Consider the following 22,131-nt stretch of genomic DNA (forward strand, 5'->3'; position numbering starts at 1 on the left):
TGTTTATCCCGCCAAAATCACAAAGGCTTTGACCTTTCTTTGAGATAAACAAATATGTCAGTTTTGTCCAAAAATGTAGTTACTATTGGCTACTGCACTGTGGCTTTATGCATTTGGCCAGTGGCCACGAACCATCATCTGAAAATGTTTTGTGGCAGGGACCCCCGGAGAGAAGATTTTGTGTTAAAAATAATAATACTTGCAGCACGGCACAAAGCGGCGTGCTCTGAGCTTGCATATCTGCAATTTTTTTAAAGCCAGATTATAAATTATGAATAAAGAAATAATGGTGATGTCCCCCCCACCCCACACACACACACACTTTAAAACATAACTTGATCGCCGTCACTGCAGGCTGCAAAATACTAAATACAGGACAAAATATTACAATATTACAATACCATGAAGACTTGCCCATCTTATCTGAATATTGAGACACTGCATGCTCACTTACAGTAAATTTCACCTTTAATGCCCTCTGCAACACTTCATCACTTCCTGTATCTCTTATTCTCTGTTATTTTAGCTGCCAAGTCACGTGTGAAACGACGTTCCACTGAAACCACTTCTAGTTTCACAGGGTGATTATCAAATTATTTTGATCTTTAATCCGGAACTGTGACGAAAACCTGGCACTGTCACACCGTGACAATACCAAAGTGACAGGACTACCGTAATGGTGTCTGTTTACTGGACCTTTAATGAAGGCAGGTATTGTTGTATACCTGCAGAATGCAGATGAGTTGGGGATGGCCATGGGTGTGGTGGTGGCGCAGCAGGTTTTGAATGCTCGGAAACAGTGTGACAGGAATGAAGAACCCACAGAGGCTTATGTGAACACCCCAAACAGGTTTTAAGTTGTTGTTTCAGTATTTAGATTCATATTCATTTTAGCTGCCCTAAACTTTTTTATTGGCTTTTTCTATCATGAAACTAGCATTTCCATACGTTGTTTGGTTGTATTGCAGTTGTTAATGTCGCAGATTTTACACTCAATGATAAATGAGGGCCAGAGACTCCACTTCGCCAGTCCTTCCAATGTGTATGCATAGATGCACATATGTAAGTTTCCTTGTACTTTGAGTTAAATGTTTACAGACATGTTGAATTTATGTTGTAGTTGTATTAGGAGGAATGTTTGTGAGCCATGTTAATTCCTAGCCTCCATTAGCCAATGTTGTGTGCATTATTAACCGATGCTGATTGTATATTGAATGTTATTCCTGTTTGTATTTGTACTGTGATTGATGTTGATTATTATCTTCTGTTTTAGACCACACACATGAACCCAATGTTATGCCCATGTACCCTGTGATACCAGTAAAGTACGCAGTGATTTCAAGTCCTGTGTCTGTGTTCGACACCCCATACTGGTGAAATTATCCAAACCACCCACCGTACTCCACTACAGTGTCTTTATAAGAGCGTGATCTAGTATGAGAACACTAGCTAGCGTTGACTCCCACTGTAACAATTGAATGCGGAAGTGCTCAATGCTATATCTCAATAGAATAGTTCCAATGTTTGGAACTATAGCCCATAGCACACCGCTTTGCGGCGAGATCGAAGCGCGTCGCCACTCTCTTACTAGATTAATCTGCTTTATAAATAAAATGTAGTCACAATAATGGACTCCCCATGGCTCAGGGGATATATATCAGGCTGAGGTTGATGATGATTAGATGAGACATACTTTATTAATCCCCAAAGGGAAATTGAGGAGTTATAGACAGGGGCGCTGGAAGGTATTTATACCAGAGGGGGCTGAAGGGTGGGAGGGAAATCGTGGCCGAGCGCAGCGAGGCCGCGCGAAAATGTTTGGGTCTTATTCGGGTATAATTGGCCTAATAATGACTTATTTAGGACCTAGTTAACCGAGTTAATCATAATAACAGTATGTGACTCTTATTGTGTTGTTGTTTGGGTTAGATTTCTTTAAACCTGGTGCAGGTGAAAGTAAAACTACAATAGGTTTTTGCTGTCTCGTCATGTTGTGTCTATCTGTCAACTCACTCACTGTGCATTCTGCATTCAGCACGCTCTGATAGACATGTCAAAAACTTCTCCTCTCCACCAGCAGGGGGTGCTGGAGCACCCTCCGCACCCCCCTTCCAGCGCTGATGAGAAAGCAGAAACACAACAGACACAGGTGGACATTAACACACAAGACCAGGGCCAACATAAGAACATATGCATTGAGGGAGAGAGTTCTTATACATTTTACAGCCTGATGGCAGTTGGTCAAGCCAAGAGAGTCTGTACCACTCTGTATGCATGTTGGGGGAATAGTGAGCCTTAGGCTGAAGGTGCTCACCCACCATGGCATTAAGTTTGTCCCTAAATCCTCCTATCTGCGACTACTGACTGACTGCAGACCTTCTATTCGGAGGCCAGCAACAGAGCTGGCCTTCTTTATGGTTTTATTGAGCTTGTTCAGCTCCCAGGCCTTGATGCCACCTCCCCATGCACACCACTATGATAAAACAGAATGCAGAAGACATACAGTACGAGGTTGTTGTGAGCTACTCTGCTACATAAGCAAGCATATACGACCTCCCGTAGTCCCATTAGTACGACCGATTATACGAACACAACGTTTGACTTGGGAGACAGGGTTGACGAACACTATCCCAAACCCAAACCCTAACCTCAGTCTTAACCTCTTAGGTTGGACGGGATGTCGGACTTATGGGAAGTCCCCGTCTCCCCGAGCTGCTTATAGAGCACCGAAGTCTGACGTCACTTTCAGTAGAGGGCTCCAATACACAGGTTCATGTATTTTTTTATTTGCATTGTAATCCCCATTGGGCGATTTTAGGTCGCTTCATATAAGAACTGTGTTTGAAAAATAAACCGACCACCCCGGCCAATCTGTCAGGGGAGCAGCTGTGCGTCGTTAATGTCAATTCATATTTGATACAGCCAGTTTCTGGAGAAAATGGAATTAATGTGGCCGCAAAAGCCTTGAAACTACATATGAAGGCAATGTCGCTGCTAATATACGTCACGCCCAGCTGTCAACACATTGCGTTCCTGAGATTCCTTGTTGACGTAAGCTCAGCTGGTGGTGACTCGACTCGTACTAACCACGAAACATTAAATATCAATAAAATAAAAATAAAAATAAACGCAATTAACATTCAGTTTCTGTAGTGTGACGGGCAGATGCAGCAACCCCGCCTACCCGGAAATGTAGTCTCTGGGTTGTTTGACTCGATTATAACGCTTATTTTGTTACTCTTTGGGTATATTTGTACATTTCCACCTTCAGTCGATGCTTCATATCCATATGAGTGAAAAGGCCGGGGTGATCGGTTTATTTTTCAAACACAGTTCTTATATGAGGCGATCTAAAATCCCCCTATGGAGATTACAATGAAAATAAAAAGTACATGAACCTGGGGACTGACAGTGACGTCAGGACTTCGGTGCTCTATAGGAATGCATTCTTCCAGTAAGACATAGTGCCTCATTTTCCCAGCAAAGGAGAGAACTCAATCTTGAATTACTTGTTCTAATAGGTCATGCCTGTAACGAGACAAGAGAGACATCAGTAACATGAGCACTTAATTGAGCAGATAATTTATGTGCTTGTGCGGTGAAGAGTAAATAATATTATTCCTTACACCACATTCGACATTGCAGAACGCTGTGACCACTTGGTCATGTTAAATAGTCTCTTGTTCCAAAGTGCATTACATTCACACGCACACATTCACACACGGATGGCAGAACAGAAACAACCATAAGGCACCAACATGCCCATCAAGAGCTGTTGCGAAATTTCGCAAGACCAAAGAAGCAACATCATCACACTTCACACACCATGCATGAAAGAAAGGTCGTCCTTTGTGTGCATTGTGAACTTGTAGATCGCTCTTCTATTTTCAAATGGTTTTTATACATTTGAAAACTTGACATTTGAAAGGGGACATTCTGCATATTGAGTACTTTCTACTTTTGGTACTTGATACCAATATCTTTGTACTTTTACTCAAGTCAATGTTGATTAACCAGTTTTGTTTTTTGTTTGTTTTTCCTTGTCTTTTTCTTTTGTGTAAGTCATGTGCCAAGTACCAAGCTTGGCATGGTACCAAGCTTGGCCTGAATAGAAACAACAGGTTCTACTTCTACTTGTTGTTTTCTTTTTTTGTCATCAAAGTTTTTTAAAGATTTTTTCAATAAAGCATACAAAATTCACATGACTTACACAAAAGAAAAAGACAAGGAAAAACAAACAAAAAACAAAACACAACTAGCAGTCAAAAATAATAATCGACAACACCCCTCCACATTCTGTTGTTGACACTAGTGATTGTCATCTGTAATGTATAAATACAAATTGTTACTGCAACCATCCTTTAATATATAAATAAAAGTAGTCCCATGTTTCATGGAACTTTCCTTTGACGTTGTTCCTCCTGGTAATCGAGTATTCAAAGGATGCAGTTTCAGTCATAAGTTGGGTCCAGTCTATGATCTCTGGCGTAGCAGAGCTCTTCCAGTTTCTCAGTATCAACCTAGCTGCAGTAATAAGACCTGCAGTCACCAATGCATGTTGTGCCTTGGTGACCCCATGTGGCAGCACTGTGCGATCTCCCAAGAGACATATAACCTTGGGCATTCTGGTAGTATTAGTCCCATCCAGTCTCCATTCCCCAGTACCTCTTTCCAGAAAGGTAAAACCACAGGACATTCCCAAAAGGCATGTAAAAATGTACCATTTTCCCCTTTACAGATGTTGTAGTATACAACATGCTGTGTATATTCACGTACAATTACATTGTACAAGTACACAGCATGTTGTATACTACAACAGACTTCTACTTGTAACAGTACATTTCATGATGCTTTTACTTAAGAAAAGAACGAGATGTGACCTTATATACTCTAAGGATGTGACACATTGGGAGCTTGTAGATCTGCTATTTTTAAAAGATTTGAAAACTTAATGAGTAGGCCTACTTTCTATTTTGATGCCAATATTTTTAAGTACATTTTTTATTCCTGACTTTTACTTGTAACAGACTTTGGAAACATCTACAGCCACAGGTGTTAATGATTCTAAAGAACCTTAAGTAGCCTCAGACCGTTTTGTTTACTTTTAGTAGGCTGTATAGCACAGTGGTTCTCAAACTTGACCCCCTTGACACTTAGAGTTGGCCTACTTACCCTTAATTAAGCCTTAAGGGACCATTTGTACCCCCCAATGAGGGTCCCAGGGCAAGACCCCACTTCCACTTCGTGTAGCAGTCTTTCCAGAGAGCCAGCCATCATGCACAACAATAAACAAAGCCACGCCGTATGTAATTAGGACATCAATGATTGTAATGGACAACAGTCACCAACAGAGGTCAGTGTTTCAATGTCAATCCACTCTGGTGAGCCGGATTTTTGGCAGTAGCCTATAAAGTTGCTTGTAAATATTGGTATTTGGTAGTTGCATTTTTGAGGGGCGCTAGCCCCTCCAACACCTGAAGGGGTCTCTCAGAGCTCTATCAGATGGTACAAAAAATATGGTCATTATAATTTCTACTTTTTGAAAATAAAGCATCATAGTCAGTATCATGTCGTCTGATACACAAGATTACACAAGATAAACAATAAAGTACAACCTTGAAAATCATACTCAGTATCATGTCAGTATTAATGTCAGTATCTGGTCAATGTCAGTATGTAGAGTAGTGTACAGCATGGTTGTATAGAAAAATAATGGAATTACAACATTATTCAAACGGTTTTATTCATATAAACCAGTGGTTCCCAAACCTTTTTGGCCATGCACCCCCTGTTACCTCCCGACCTAGCTGACGCACCCCCCACATGGAAATCAAAATTGCATAGGCTAGAGACATGTTTCCTATTTATCCACATGCACATATAGGAACCTGAATATGGCATATGCATCATGGGCTATATTCTGCATATATAGTACTTGCCATATTTGGCATAATATGTTAATATATTTAAAATAAAACCATAGCACCACCATTAGCCTTTTCTTGTCGAGCACCCCCTGGAAGGCGCTCGCACACCACAAGGAGTGCACGCAACACAGTTTGGGAACCACTATTATGAACCAATCATTAAAACAAACTGGGGTCCAGTGTAGATGGTCAGGTTGGGCCACAGGTTTTGTCTTTTTTTCCTCTGAGATCTCCACTAGTATTTCTGCTGGCAGGAATGGAAGGTGCATGATTTCTCCAGATCTGGTGCACAAGGAGAAAATAGAATTTAGGAGAAAATAGAATTTAGACTAGCACTGTGCATTTGTCTGTGCATTATTATTTTCCACCTGACTTACTTACTATTTTTTTACAGCTGTTTTTGAACCATTTCTTTTTTTTAGCTCTCCTTTCATACTACAGTTGTGTTATTTATTTATTTATTATGCTGTTTTTAATTAATAACTCCCCTCGAGTCATTGGCTTCCCACACAGGAGACGCGGGTTCGATTCCCGGGCGTTACATTGGTGCCATGACCCGGATCGGGGGAGGAGGTCAAAAGGGGGGTGAGTGTAGCAACCTCAGCCTGATGACCTAAGTGATTAAGATGTTGGCTTAAATTTAATTTTGTAATGTTTAACAAAAATCTTCTATTATGGCGGTCCCTGCCTGGCACAACATCTTCAGTTGAGGGTCTGCAGCCAAATACAGCATGGGAATTAAAAGTGTATAATATAGGTGTAGTTTAAAAATGTAGTAATCTCTGTCAATTCTTTATCCTCCATACTGGAATACCTGATGCAGTATCAGCACACTGCCTGAGGGAGTTCATGGCAGTCATGTAGTCAGGTTCCAGGAAGCCCTCAAAGCTTGTACCGCTTGGTACCTCCTGAAGGCATGCGGTGCTGCTCTTGAAAAGAGCTCCATCAGATTGGAGCATGCTGACCCAGGTATTGGTGCCGCTGGTACCAAGCTTGGCCTGAATAGAAACAACAGGTTGTTAGTCTTTTCTACATTTCAATCATGTGCAGGCCTAGCCTGGCTAACAAGCCAGACTATTTTTAGGGTGAAATCTATCATGATAAAAATCCATGCAATGAAGATCATATTCAATGGCTGCCCTAAAGTACATGTTATCAAAGTTGAGGCTGTGGCATAAAAAAATACAAATCCATTAAAAAAAGGTTTATATAAAAGAAAATCATTTTTCAATCATTTCCAAACCCGTGTTGATTTTCTCGACTGTCTAAAACTATGACTAAAATGTTTATTGAATAAATTAAGTATTAAAATGGTAAATGGTACATTTATATAGTGCTTTTATCCAAAGCACTTTACATAGATGTGCATTACACCCATTCACACACACATTCATACACCGATGGCAGAGGAAACCATGCAAGGCACCAATCTGCACATCGGGAGCAATTAGGGGTTCAGAGTCTTGCTCAACTCTGGGGGAGCCTGGGTTCGAACTGGGAACCTTTTCCTGTTTTTTCCCATCCGGTAAATCTACCGCTGAGCCACTGCCGCCCCGTAACAAGTTAAAATAAAATGTTAGGGAGGGACGAGTCTAGAATAGATAGAGTAGAACTAAGACAAGTAATTTTATGCTTGGTTGCACATGGGTGTCAACCGTGTCACAATCCGAAAATAACCGAACTTCAAGCTCACAGCTCGCAAGCTTTCTAAATCAACTGAATAAACTGTAGATTTAGTCGACTAAAATCATATTTAGTCACCTAAAACTAGACTAAAACTAAAACATTTCAAATGACTAAAAGGTGAATTTTATTCAAAAGACTGTCTATGACTAAAACTACATAAAAACTCAATCAAAATGAACCCTATGCCACCAACCTGCTGGGAGAGGAGCGTGCGCACCACCTCATCGCGTGCCTCTGGCCGGGTCACCACAGCGTGGGCGGGCACCTGGGCCAGGTTGCACGAGGCGTAGTCAGAGATGGGGACGTGCGTGGCACTGCCAGGACAGATCAGCCTGTAGTCTGACGATACGATGTCCTGGGCCCATGTGGGACCGTTGCCTGGAACAACAGAAGAGTATGGTGTCATTAGGCAATTAGGCCCAATACAATGTAGGGTTCTCGAGTTACGCGCATTACAGCCGTACCGACGTACAGACAGACAGAGACATGGTGCATTTATAGATAATATCGATAGATAGGTATAGATGTCACACCAATGAAACTCCTTGCAACTGCCATTGGTGATAAGGTTTCATGTAACTACATGCAACTACTTGCAACCATTTGGTTACAAGGAGTTGCATGGCGAATCATTGGTGCGGTTTGGGCCTTAAGCCGGGTCAGGCCTGTGTTACCATTATCCCCAATGACAGTCGACAGTTTGTACAAAATAAACTGTAGATTTAGTCTCTTTAACTCTTATGAAATTTTGTCGACTAAAACAAGACTAAGACAAAAACATTTCAGATGACAAAAATATGACTAAATTACATTTTATATTCAAAAGGACTAAAACTAAATCAAAACTTTTACTAGAATAAGACTCAAACATTTCAGATGTCAAAAATATGACATTTGACATATGACATGACAATATGACAAAATTACATTTTATTCAAAATTAGCTGACAACATTAACACCATTTAGGAGAAGCCCTGCGTGAGGAGAAGCAGAGAGATTGTGGGCAGTAGTAGAGCTCTTACCATCACTGAGTCCTGGGACAGTGGAGTGTTTGATGAATGCTACATCTCCAGCACCCTCAGCCAGACATCTATGGCATTAACAATAGAAAGGAATGCAATAAATGGTGCATTTATATAGCGCTTTTATCCAAAGTGCTTCACATAGATATTGCATTACATTCACCCATTCATTCACACACACATATATGGCGCATCCCCGCCGTTGAGTCATGTGACTCACGTCCCTTCCTTTCATTACTTTCCTTGGCACCAACACGGAAGCTTGCCCTTCCATACAAAGTCCATACAAAATATGGATAATTTATTTAAAGTCAGAGCTAATATTTTCTGTTTCTTAGTTGGCCCCTTGGGAAAAATAATTGCCCACCCCTGGCTTAGAGGCAGCCAATCATGAAAAAGTGTCCACTATGGTCGTCAGCATGGTCGTTTTTGCAGTTGTTAGTAGAGGTACTAGCAAATGTAGTGCAGGCGCTTTTCAAGCACCTGGCAAAAAACATTTTTAATTTAAGTTTAAGTGCCATGGCGCCCCCTACCTGAAGGCCCCGTCATAGCCGTAGTAGCGCTCCTCAGGGCTGGCTTGGCATTTACCATGTCCTGTATCATTACCAACACACTGCTGACACATGTGAGAGTCTAAAGGAGATCCAGGTGCACAGCCGCTACTGAAGAACGAAGCTTTATCAGAGGAGAAGACACAGAGATCAATCAATCACTGTCTTACAATGTAACACTCTAAAAAGAAAGCTCTGTCTAGCACACTTATTAAAGGTAAAGTGTATAGTTTCCTGAATTGTATTCAGACATTCAGACAAGCAGTGATCATGAATATGTCTCTAGTGGACCTATAACACACACACATGAATACAGGTAACTTATTCAAATGAATTAATAACATGACATACATCATGTTTATTGTTGGATGCAATCAGTTGCAGTATCAGAAAGTAGCTTGCACAACTATAGACTGCATTGTATTGTGTCACAGAGACACAGTTTTAGTGAGATGCTTACTACTGTAGATGTCATATTATAAATATGACATCCATGGGCGATATGAGCACCCTGGAAGGGTTTAAACTTAAGTATGTAGCCATATGGGATGTGGCCCATAGCAGGGACGAATTATTTTCCCAATCCTCAAGGGGACCAGTTGCTATAGGCCAATGTCCAAGGTGAGGACTATATTATTATTATTATTATTAGAGAGAGAGAGAGAGAGAGAGAGAGAGAGAGAGAGAGAGAGAGAGAGAGAGATAGAGAGATACGGAGGGAGAGAGAGAGATATATATATACAGACTTACGGAGGGAGTGGGGAGAGAGAGAGAGAGAGAGAGAGAGAGAAAGAGAGAGAGAGAGAGAGAAAGTGAGAGGGGTTGTTACTGGGATCGGTGCGGAGTGATTGATTGATTGATTGCGCGGTTGCGGCAGCCGGTCACTCAGGAGAGAGAGAGAGACGCTGAATCACTTTTTTGTGCATCTGCGAGAAATTCCACGATTGCACTGTAGTGTAGTTGGAAACAATTGCTCTCAACAAGGCTGCTCTCACGGTCCAACGCGTGGGGCACAGCGGTTTCAAAGACGGGGCATTTTCATCCTTGTGCTCCTTGAACCAGGCGAGTCTCTTTGGTGAATTCTTGATCAGTGTTATTATGTCACGAAGAACTACCATGAAATTCTGACGCGCTTTGATCTTGTGGACATCTGGCTAGGTGAAAACAAAAGAAACCAGATTAGCATTTGAGTACTTGGGTACTCCAACACTTTTAACACCTCTTGGACGGCCGTCAGAGAGGTCCAAAATGTTCGGAATTCCCAGAAAATCTGTAATGAAAATGTAAAATGTCCACGAAAATCTTGGCCCCCACAGACTCGACGTCCCTGGCCCATAGGGCAGGAGCCTAGCTCCAGTTTCTTTAGCGTGAGGCAGCCAGGGGGTGTACAACAAGTACATCCCCTGGACATACATGACGCTAATATGTCACAGGGACGAGTGCCAAGCAGAGATGCATTGGGTCCCATTTTTCACAAGGCACAAGGCAAGTCACAAGGCAGACACTAGCCACGAGGCCACTAAGCTATAAAACTTTGCAGGCATCTTGAGAGAGCAAGAGTGTGTAGGTGACAATTCCACAACAAAATGCTTACTGAAGTTACAGTTGCCAACGCGTTTATGGATGTGGCCCATAGGGATGTTCCAGCCAGCGGTTTTGCCACGGCCGGTGTGGCACGACCTCTTGCCCTGCAGGTTCTCCCAGGTCACCCCAGACGCATTCTTCACCACGGCTACAGCGAAGTAGGAGGAGGCTAGTGCTGTGGGTGAGGTGAAATAATTAGAAGACTAATGATATCAAAAGAAACATATGGTGCAAAACAGTTGATTAGTTATTTACACAGACTACATTGAGTACATAGAGGAAAGGCCATGAGTTCACCAAATGAGCTCAGAGCGCAGAGCAAGTTCTGTCAGGGAACTCAGTGCAGTTGCTGCCGGCCGACCATCACTCGGTCTCAGCTCCATGCTTCTATTCTCAACCAATCAATTCTCAACCTACATGGCCGGGTTAAGACTGAGGTTAGGGTTAGCGACCTACGTGGCCGGTTAAGACTGAGGTTAGGGTTAGCGACCTACATGGCTGGTTAAGACTGAGGTTAAGGTTAGCGACCTACGTGGCCAGTTAAGACTGAGGTTAGGGTTAGCGACCTACGTGGCCGGTTAAGACTGAGATTAGGATTAGGGATCATGAGTTGCAACACCTGATTGAAAGTCATTTGGGTTCATCCTCCGTGGAGAATTATTTATAAATGTTTTGGGACGGCAGCGTCACTACAAAATAAATAATGTAGCGGTCCACAAAGGTGCACACTACTACAGTACTTACCATTCTGGTCACCACATTGTGCTGACAGGTGGGCCAGAGATGGAAACAATGTTTGTGTTGACATAGAAGACAGAGAAGAGAATCATATTAGTGTACACAGTACAGTATATGTGTGAAAGGAATCATATTACTATACACAGTACAGTACGTGTAAAAAAGTGGAAATGTCACATTCTTCAGTTTCACTTTTAACGGCCATCATCACCACAAAACCTGACAGACCAACTGTTATTACTTGGATCGTGTTTGGCTAGGTGGCCCAGTCCTCATCCAATCAGGATAGAGAGGGCGCCTTCCGCCAATCATGATCGAGCGGGGGCGGGCCTTGGTGTGTGTGCTGTTGGCCTGTCGCGTGTTACCGGGGCGCACCGGGGGTTTTCCAAATCACCCAAATCACTGATCACCAAATCACTTATATTCTGATAGTAATCATTGCTATAGAATGTTTGATCAGTAACGGACGGGGGTCTCCCCATCTCTCCAGATCTTTAATAAATCAGAAAATACCTTTTCAGGTGGGTTCAAAATCCAGGAGCACAGATTTATTAGCTTCCATTTTCCAGTTCCAATGTTGTCTGCTCATTTCTTTGTGTGATCGCTTCCAATCCCACTCGTTTAATTTGTATCGTGTGTGAGTACTCTGTCCTGTCCTTATTGGATAAAATTGCTATCCTGACCCCGTAAATGTATTTTCTGTTTAATACTGTCACAAAACCTTTTCAGATGAGGGTCTGCAGCAAAATACAGTTACATTTAGGGTACTTGGGACGAAAAAGGTTTGAGAAGCGCTGTCCTACAGTACATAGTGTTTTATGTGCATCATAGCGCTCCACCATGACAGGGATTAGATGTTTAGTTTTACCTGCGTCATACTGCTCCACCATGGCAGGGATTAGACCACATTTTCCAGCTGTGTAGACATATCCTCCATCCAGGGCTATGGCATCTGCCTCGTTCCTCTGGGAAGCAGACAGGAGACAGTTCATTTATTTTTTTACTATAACTTTTATCCCACGATTTTGCAACCCATTTTTTTCACCCAGTGCCAATTATCTAACGTAACCCTGGGCTCTAGACTCTCTCTGCCAACCTGGGGAGAGCAACGGACTGACCTCATGCTTCCTTCTATGCATGACGAGTCCAAGCTACTTCTTTTCACCTGACAGGGGGGAGTTTTCCCCGGTTGGACGTAGCGTGTGGAAGGAACACGTTATTCCAACCAGTTTCTTTCCCCTCCATCAGTTCAGAGACCAGGATTACTGCATGTTTTTTTGTGAGGGCACCTACGATAGGGGACACGGGGAGAACATGCAAACTCCACACAGAAAGGCCCTTTTGTCAAACCGACCCATGCAGGGTATGGGCACAGAAGAGAACACGCCCACAGAAGACCGTTCTTAATGTCTTACTGTGCCACATGCTGTTTCTGACTAATAAAGTATTCAATCAATAAAAAAATGAATAAAATAAAAAGTTAAAAAGTGCTTATGTGCTGACCAGTATCTTCTTCCCACAGTCGTCCACCGTGGTGGCGGTCGTACATTTAATCCCGGTGACGCCGTCCACCATGTCGCTCAAGCTCCACTTGCGGCATGTCTCATACTGAGCCTCGCCCACAGCACACCACGTGATGCCACTGGAGGTCGCGTCGGTTGACTCTGAAAAGCAAAGAGGAAACGATTAAATAATTTGGCTCAGTCTGGCAGGACCCTCTTATCTCCATAATTCTAACTTGGGTTTTTTTCCCGTAAATAACCCAATCCTCCCGACACATAGGCGGGGATCGTGAGGCCAGTGCCAGTCAAATGTGCGAAATACCACAGTAGAAGAAGAGATCCCAGGGCAACTAAGGTTAATTAAATAAGGTTAGGAAGCGAAGACCGTACGGTGGACTCCATGATGCTCCCTGGAAGGAAAGAAACATGCGCAATTGAGACCAAGGAAGCTGAACGCGGAAGTGTTCAGCTGTTTCTTTCCTTCCAGGGAGCAACATGGAGTCCACCGTACAGTCTTTGCTTCCCAACCTTATTTAATGAACCTTGAGGCCAACCAGGAAGTGTAGCCCCCCCAGCACGCACAGTGTGCTTGCCTGCGGTAGACGGGCGATGAGTTGTTTTCGTCCACGTAATAAGAGGAAATTAAATTAAAGAAAGACGCCTCGTTTTGGCACAGGCGGGTCGTGGAGAGAAGAACGAGGTCCCTCGTTCTTGGCATTAATACGGTTAACGTATTAGTGGGTGCATGTGTCTGCTCTTACGTTTGTTCAGGGAACGGATGATGCTCATGTACTCGGCGCCCAGATACACGAAGGGATCCGTGTCAGTCGGCAGCTCCACCAGGCTCTGTGTGGAGTCCTTGAACATCAGGTTCTTGCCTGAGTCGTATGCACTAGAGGAGAACAGGTCGAAACCCTGCAAGGCACAGAGCAACTCAATAGTTACCGTACTATGGTTCTTGGTTTTCAACGACTTACTATACCATGTTTTTTGATGGTTTTCGACTATAAATGATGGTTGATTATAAGACGACCCCCATTTTCCATAATTCATTTGTGGAAAAGAACATTGAATGTCAAATAGCCTAGCTAGTCCCCGATTATAATACGTCTTATATTCAGGCCAATAGGGTACTTTATAGACGCACTAGAGCAGAACAGGTCAAAGCCCTGCAAGGCACGTATGTTTCTATGAGAACTAAAATGACACACATGCTTTCCCAGATTGAATGGGTTCAAATAAACATGCACCGAACACTTTTCCAGGTGATGATCCAGAAAAGATTGGAGCTGAACTACTGTAACATTACATCGTCCCTGTCAGGTGGAAACCTCATATTTCCAAATCTGTTACTTTTCAGGATCCGCATTCAAGATTTGCAAAAGTAGCACATCTACAAGCTCAAAAGGAGTCGCGACGCGCTTCGAGCTTGCGGGTCTGCTACTTTTAATGCTTTTGAGTGACGCTGTATAGGATGATCAATGTAAGGCATTAAAAAAGGATAATACACAAAAAGTGAAATTATGGAGATAAGGGGTTTCTGCCCGACAGCAACAATGATATTTCCGTGTGTGTCTTACACTGTCAGGCTCAGCAGCCTTGGTGAGTTTGGTGTAGATAATATTTGTGTGTGTGTGTGTGTGTGTGTGTGTGTGTGTGTGTGTGTGTGTGTGTGTGTGTGTGTGTGTGTGTGTGTGTGTGTGTGTGTGTGTGTGTCTTACACTATTAGCAGCCTTGGTGAGTTTGGTGTAGATGATATTTGTGTGTGTGTCTTACACTATTAGCAGCCTTGGTGAGTTTGGTGTAGAATGTAGATGATATGGGTGTGTGTGTGTGTGTGTGTGTGTGTGTGTGTGTGTGTGTGTCTTACACCGTCAACAGCCTCTTTGAGTTTGGTGTAGATGAGGGTGGCCAGCTCTGCGTCATTGGTGCGGGTGACCACAGCATGGGCCGGCACCTTGGCCAGGTGACAGCTAGTGTAGTCGTCAACGCTGGCCCTGCTGCCGTCCTTACACAGCAACTCATAGCTGTCCTTCACTTCGTCTGGAAAACAAACCATGACCAGAGCTTGTTAATGATGTGTGAAAAAGATTTAATGTCGCACACACACAGACATTTACATTTTTTTTAGTTTTTGGGATCCAGCTTAGTAATCCTGGTAGGACATGAAAGACTTACAGATTTCAGCTCTATAGTTATTGTTGCTTGACCCACTAGACTTACTTGACTAATGACTAGTACTGCCTAGTACTTAGTACAGTGTAGAACATGCAGTAAATTAATACTGACCAGTTGTTTACTATCAGTGTAGAACATGTAGTAATACTGACCAGTTGTTTAGTATCAGTGTAGAACATGTAGTAATACTGACCAGTTGTTTACTATCAGTGTAGAACATGTAGTAATACTGACCAGTTGTTTACTATCAGTGTAGAACATGTAGTAATACTGACCAGTTGTTTACTATCAGTGTAGAACATGTAGTAATACTGACCAGTTGTTTACTATCAGTGTAGAACATGTAGTAATACTGACCAGGAACAGTGGTGTGTTTGACAAACGCCACGTCTCCACTTCCGTCCGTCAGGCACCTATGAGACAATTGAGCAGTTTGAGATGAATAATCTAAGTCCATACTAATTATCCATAATGTATAAATCATGGATAAGGGGTCAGGACAGAAAGGCCATTTTGGGGAGGGGTCAGAATAAAATATGGACATAGATGGTTATTCGTCTCAACTGCTCATTAACAATTTAGGCATTTAGCAGACACATAGTAAAGGTCCTTACACTCCTTACACATCTGCCCGCAGCGTTTATTTTGTGCGTTTAATTCACATTCATTTAAACTGCATTGCCATTTGTGGCAAGAATACATCCACATAGAACAGGGATATCATATTACGCACTGAAAAAGGTCGATTTTAGAATAGAAGACGAATAAAAGCATCAACCTGTATGAATGAGGCATCAGCAAATGTATATTTTACACTCCCAATGTGTATGGACCTTAAACATGAAGAAATCAGACACTGATATACACTTACAGCATACAGTAGGCACATGCAGGTTCAATCCCTGTCCCCGGCGGCCTTTTCTGGGTGTCGCTCCCTGTCTCTCTCTCTCCCTGTTCCCTATCAGTCTTCACTGTTCTATCCAAGTTAAGTCCGAAAATCTACAATGCACATGAATCCCAGACAATATGTGGAACGTACTCCGTAAAGCTGCGCCCACCCTGGGACTTTTAAAAACATGCTTAAGCCAAGGCCCACTTTTTCACTGTAGAGGACTCCTCCTCGGTTCACTTGTTGTTTTGTACAGTAGGTTGTGTGCGTGTGTGCGAGAGAGTGTGTGCATAGTTTCTAGTCCCTCCTGTTGTGACTGACAGTGTGACTGAGTTCTTGTTCTTGCTCTTGTTTTTGAGTGGTGCAACCACTCCATGGAACAGCTTTGTCCTAATATAACCTATGTGACTATGTCCCCATGTTTAGAGTACCAGTATGGGCAAAGGTGGCGCTGTTGTGCCAGAAACAGAGAGAGAGAGAGATAGTGTTACACTGTTGCCTGATAATTACAGAGAGAGAGAGAGAGAGAGAGACAGGGGGAGAGGGGAGTTGCACCACTCAGTTCACACAGGTGTGATTTTTGAGTGGTGCAACCACTCCAAGGAACAGCTTTGTCCCTATGGGACTATGTCATGTGACTGTGTTACTATGTTACTATGTTTAGAGTACCAATAGGGGGTGCCGTTGCACCACTTGCTTCAGACTGGTCTGATGTTTTCTCTAATAACTGGATGGGGGCGCAAATACCAAACCAATAAACCTTTACTCACTTGAATGCACCTGCATATCCGTAGTAAGGGTTGTCCGGTGAGCGGGAGCAGTCGGTCATGTTGGAGGAGGGCTGGACCGGACACTGCTCACACAGCTTGGGAAACGTCGCCGGGTCAGCTCCTGGTGCACAGCTGGCCGAGAAGAAATTACTCACCGCTAGAAAAGAATAGTCATTTTTATTTTATGACACACTGACATTATTGCTACATCGTCTATGATAATGTAACCTGGATCTTAACACAGTAATCATTGATAATACACATCTCTCTAACGAGTAATCGGACACCGTGTTCATGATTTGAGGCATTTTGTTCAAAACGGGCCACTGCTGCAAACTTTGGAAGCCATTCTTAGTCAATCAGGATGGATTATGAAAAATGACAAAAAGTGACAGATTCGTCTTGATTATAGAGATACGGAGTAACAATTTGCGTGATGATTGGAAGAAATCTGTACGATTAATATCAACCTCCTGGAGGCACTGTAACAGGCCGATGTGAAAGATTTGGGACAGATGTTCTGCTCTGGCATTCAGGGAGTGTGTGAGCACGGTTTCACGTCGTTAGGGCCAACAGTGCCGGGAGATTAGTGTACACTACACACACACACAGAGACAGACAGTGAGACAGACAAACACACACACACACACACACACACACACACACACAAGGATGGACGGTCATAGTCTCGTACTGGACTGGAACTTGTTGTGTATTATCCTTGATAGTTTTGTGTACTCTTGTCATGTATGGTTAACCGTTAACCTTCAAATCAATAAAATAAAAAACTCACCCTCTTCCAAAGGTTGCTGGTCCACGCCGTCCCACTGGATCCCGTTGGTTCCCATGGTTAGCAGAGTTCCTACGGGAATGTTCCAGCCGGCAGACTTTCCCAATCCGGTGTGGCAGGACCTCTTTCCCCTCAGCTCATTGATGTTGAAGTTGGAGCTCTTCTTGACCACAGCCACAGCATAGTAACAGGTGTCTGATTCTGCATGGTCCGATACAAAGAGGGCACACAAAATTCCTTTCAGATCCTGTGTCTAGGTGAGACATGATCTTTGATCTTCAATTTTAACAGTATGCCTTTGACATGATCTAAAATATCTCAATAGAAGAGCAGTGAAACAAAATACAACCATGAATAGAGGGTATGTGTATGCATACAGAGAGTGGCAAATCAAGTGGCAAAGTGAGTGGCAAAGTAAGTTTAATGTTGTTTAATATAATCAGATAGGACTTTTCTGTTTGAAATGTATATGGGTATATACGCTTTCCTGCATAACTTCCGGCTATGATGATGTCACACGCATACCCTATATTGTATTAACATGCTCTTGATTGGACAAGATTTTATTTTATTCATAAAAAAATAGTTACATAATGGTGAACGCATAGGCCTATGCATTGTACGTGTGTCGTGTAAACCGGTGGCTGCGCGCACACACAGGTGGTCCCTCCCCTCCCTCCTTTCCTCCTTTCTTCTCTTTCCCCTCCCCCCTCTCTTTTAATTTATTTACTTCTTTTTTCTTTTTTATATTTTTGTATTCTTCCCTTCTCCAGTATTGTCTCTGCATTGGGGAAGAGTGGGTGGGCATAGTGGGTGGACGGGAGGAAAATGAAGGGTGCCTATTCCTATGTATTAAAGGTATATTCAGTGATTTCACTCAAAAAACCTTAGGTTTCGTTTTTGGCTGTGGGACCCAGCCTTTCGTCCAATCAGGATAGAGAGTCAAAAACGAAACCTAAGGTTTTTTGACCCCCAGGGGTTAACTGGGGACAGGGAGGAACTGCTTATATGGTCAGCACACTCTATAGTAGGGAGGATTATCACAACAAAACAAAAAAATAAGTGATATTTGAATTAAGTGAAATCACTGAATATACCTTTAACAAATGTATATGTTGACATGAACAAGGACCCCACATGGGAGGGAAAAAACCCCAATAAAAAGATATATATAAAGAAATAAAGTTACATAGTGCCCCTTAAGTGGTTAAAGTGATAATTCATGCAACAAAGAGAGAGAGAGAGAGAGAGAGAGAGAGAGAGAGAGAGCAATCTATCCATAATTAGGAGAAATAGATAAATAGATCATCTTACCTGGGCCATAGTCCTCGGCAATAATGGGGTGCAGGTTGTAATTAGTCATTCCAGCTGTGTAGATGTCTCCTCCATCCAGAGTGATGGCATCTGCTTCATCGTTCTGTCAAAAACACGTTGCCGCTAAATATTTGCAGATGTTTGCAGAGGCCTGGTAGCTCTCTCTTAACATTGCCAGTCGTTTTGGAGTTAAATGGTCATTCCTTGTTTGCATTGGTCATATAGAAAAATTATTAATGGTATAATTGTCGGTAGTTGTGCATTATTGGAGATTATTATCATTATTATAAGGTGATCTCACCCAGGTGCTGGACAAACAATGATTAACAGTAAAAATAATTATAATAATAAAGTCTGCAACACTGGAATCTCAGCTCCATTTGTTTTATCGCTGTTTAATAATCAACGTTTCAATCCTGCTGGATCTCCTTCAGGAATTCATGAGGAACATTTGCACACTTCTGGTCCCGAGGACGATATTAATTTCATGTGCAAGCATGTAAATGACAAATAAAATGGACCTTAAACCATGAATTAAGATATATGTTGTGGATTACAGTTTTAACACTATAGCGTTCTCTTCTCACCTTAATTGCCTCGATGCATTCAAGAGTGTTTAGTTTTTGTACACAGGAGAAGGTCGAGTCCGTCTCGGCTAGGGATGCACATTTTGAGTTTTCCTGGCTGGATTTCACACACCATCTGATGCCTGGAGCCCAGATCCACTTCCAGTAACCTCGACATCCTATGCAACTGAAATCTGGCATACACGCAGACGTATATGCTGTGGATAAGGATACATTTGTTAAACATCTTTAACCACTAAGGCTAAGCCAATGGGATATAGACCCGGATACGATTCCCAGGTGTTACAATGGTGCCATATGTGACTCAGATCGGGTTGGCTCACAGCCTCAACCTGCTGGAGACCCGGGTACGATTCCCGGGTGTTACATATAGCCTAAAGGGGGTAAATCCGCAACATCGTTGGAACCGGAGACCAATTGGGTCTCCAATGACCCGCTGAGCGCTGTTCAGAGGTGGACAGCTGCTGCCCCCGCCGGCGGTGGCAATGCGGGGCTCAAGAGGTTAAAAGGAATGATGTTTACCAGTGGTTCCCAGCAGCAAGGACAGGAGTAGAAGCATGTTGATCAGTTGGCAGTCTCCAGGTTAGAACAGAACACAGGTGGGGGTGTGGTGGTGGTGACTCCATCTGCTTTTATAGGGAAACATCCGTGTGCATGTGGGCTGGGCAGCCTAGTCTGTCAAGGAAGAAAATAACAAAAAAAATCCCCATCATGGAAAGTTACAGGCTAAAGAATTCCAAATATTAGTAATACTTCTCAGGTTGAGATCGACTTGACAATGAAAAGCAGTTTGCCCTACAAAGCCAAAGTGCTAAGGGAAAAGGAAATGGCCGATAATTGTTTTAAAAGTGTTTCAACTGGTTAGCCAAATGAGATATCTGCAAATACAGTGATCTTACACATTAATCATGTCACCAAGATTGCCTTTTTTCACCTTAGAAATATTGCACGAATCAGAGCCTATTTGTCCTTGGACGATGCAAAAACGCTAATCCACGCCTTTGTTTTTTCTCGGCTTGATTACTGCAATGCACTTTTTTCAGGACTGCCTAAGAAAACAACTGACAGATTACAACTTGTCCAAAATGCAGCAGCCAGAGTTTTAACTAGAACTAAGATGAGAGAACATATTAATCCAGTTTTGGCATCACTGCACTGGCTTCCGGTTGTTTTTAGGATTGATTTTAAAATTATTTTACTTGTCTATAAAGCTCTCAATGGTCTAGCACCTTCCTACCTACATGACTGCCTGCCTAAATATGTCCCAAACCGCCCCCTAAGGTCTTCCACCGCCGGCTTGCTCGCTTTGCCCAAAAAAATGGCAACTAAAAAATACGGGGAAGCAGCTTTTTGCTTCTACGGGCCGTCGGCTTGGAACAAGCTCCCACTGTACCTTCGTCAGGCAGCCTCTGTAGACATTTTTAAAGCTCAGCTCAAGACCCACTTCTACAACATTGCCTTTAATTGATCTTTTATTTTGTATTTTTCATGTCCTCACTGTAACTGCTTGTTTTTTAATGTCGTTGCCTTGCTTTTCTTTTATTCTCCATTGTTCTGTAAAGCACTTTGAGCTGCATTTCATGTCATGAAAGGTGCTATATAAATATAAATAAAGTTTTATTATTATTATTATTATTATTATTAATTTCAAATATGGTATGTTCTTAAGGTAATTGTTTATCCCGCCAAAATCACAAAGGCTAATTTGACCTTTCTTTGAGATACCGTATACAAATATGTCAGTTTGTCCAAAAATGTTGTTTCTGTTGGCTACTGCACTTTGGTTTTATCCATTTGGCCAGTGGCCACGAACCATCATCTGAAAATGTTTTGTGGCAGGGACCCCCGGAGAGAAGATTTGTGTTAAAAATAATAATACTTGCATATGTGCTATTTTTGAAAAGCCAGAGTATGAATAAACAAATAATGATGATGCTGTATGAACAAGTTTAGCTGGGGACCCCCTTGAACCCCCCCGTTAGGATGGGTAAATGCGGAAGGCAAATTCTACATTTAACGTACAGTAGGAAATGCCCTCAAAAACTAAAGAGGACAAAATATTATAATATAACCATTAAGACTTGCCCATCTTATCTGAATATTGAGACACCGTGCTCACTTAAGTTTCACAATAGATGATATCCAATAAATCCTTAAACGACCTCTGCAACACTTCCTCAAGAAGGTATATGTTATTCTGTATCTGTATCTGTTATTCTCTGTTATGTAAGCTGCCAAGTCGCGTGTGAAACGACGAGTTCCACTGAAACTACTTATAGTTTCACAGGTTGATAATCAAATTAGTTTGATCCTTATCGTCTCTGGAACTGTCACAAGGACATACCAAAAAACTATTGGTATGTCCTTCCGTATACCTGCAGAATGCAGATGAGTTGGCACAGCAGGTTTAGAATGCTCGGAAACAGTGTGACAGGAATGAAGAACCTAGGGTAGGCCTATAAGGTATAACATTTCATACAATTCTACTCAGGCTTATGTGAACACCCCAGACAGGTTTTAAGTTGTTGTTTCAGTATTTAGATTCATATTCATTTTAGCTGCCCTGTTCTCCATAACCCATCATTTCAAACT

General features: G+C 42.4%; 1 protein-coding gene across 1 annotated transcript; it reads right to left on the reverse strand.

Moving 5' to 3' along the window:
- Positions 1-6,073: 6,073 nt before the first annotated feature.
- Positions 6,074-20,098, reverse strand: LOC310871223 (serotransferrin-like; the record flags this gene model as incomplete). Its single annotated transcript, XM_083782713.1, has 17 exons — positions 6,074-6,209; positions 6,742-6,925; positions 7,807-7,991; positions 8,637-8,704; positions 9,170-9,311; positions 10,782-10,946; positions 11,504-11,536; positions 12,378-12,474; positions 13,013-13,173; positions 13,773-13,926; positions 14,882-15,054; positions 15,547-15,602; positions 16,849-17,005; positions 17,642-17,839; positions 18,953-19,055; positions 19,540-19,712; positions 20,062-20,098. The coding sequence occupies 17 exons, from the start codon at positions 20,096-20,098 to the stop codon at positions 6,163-6,165; spliced, it is 2,133 nt and encodes a 710-aa protein (XP_083638839.1). The 3' UTR covers positions 6,074-6,162.
- Positions 20,099-22,131: the final 2,033 nt, after the last annotated feature.

Source organism: Protomyctophum parallelum (assembly GCF_964188405.1).
Source record: "Protomyctophum parallelum genome assembly, chromosome: 14".
Classification (NCBI taxonomy): Eukaryota; Metazoa; Chordata; class Actinopteri; order Myctophiformes; family Myctophidae; genus Protomyctophum; species Protomyctophum parallelum.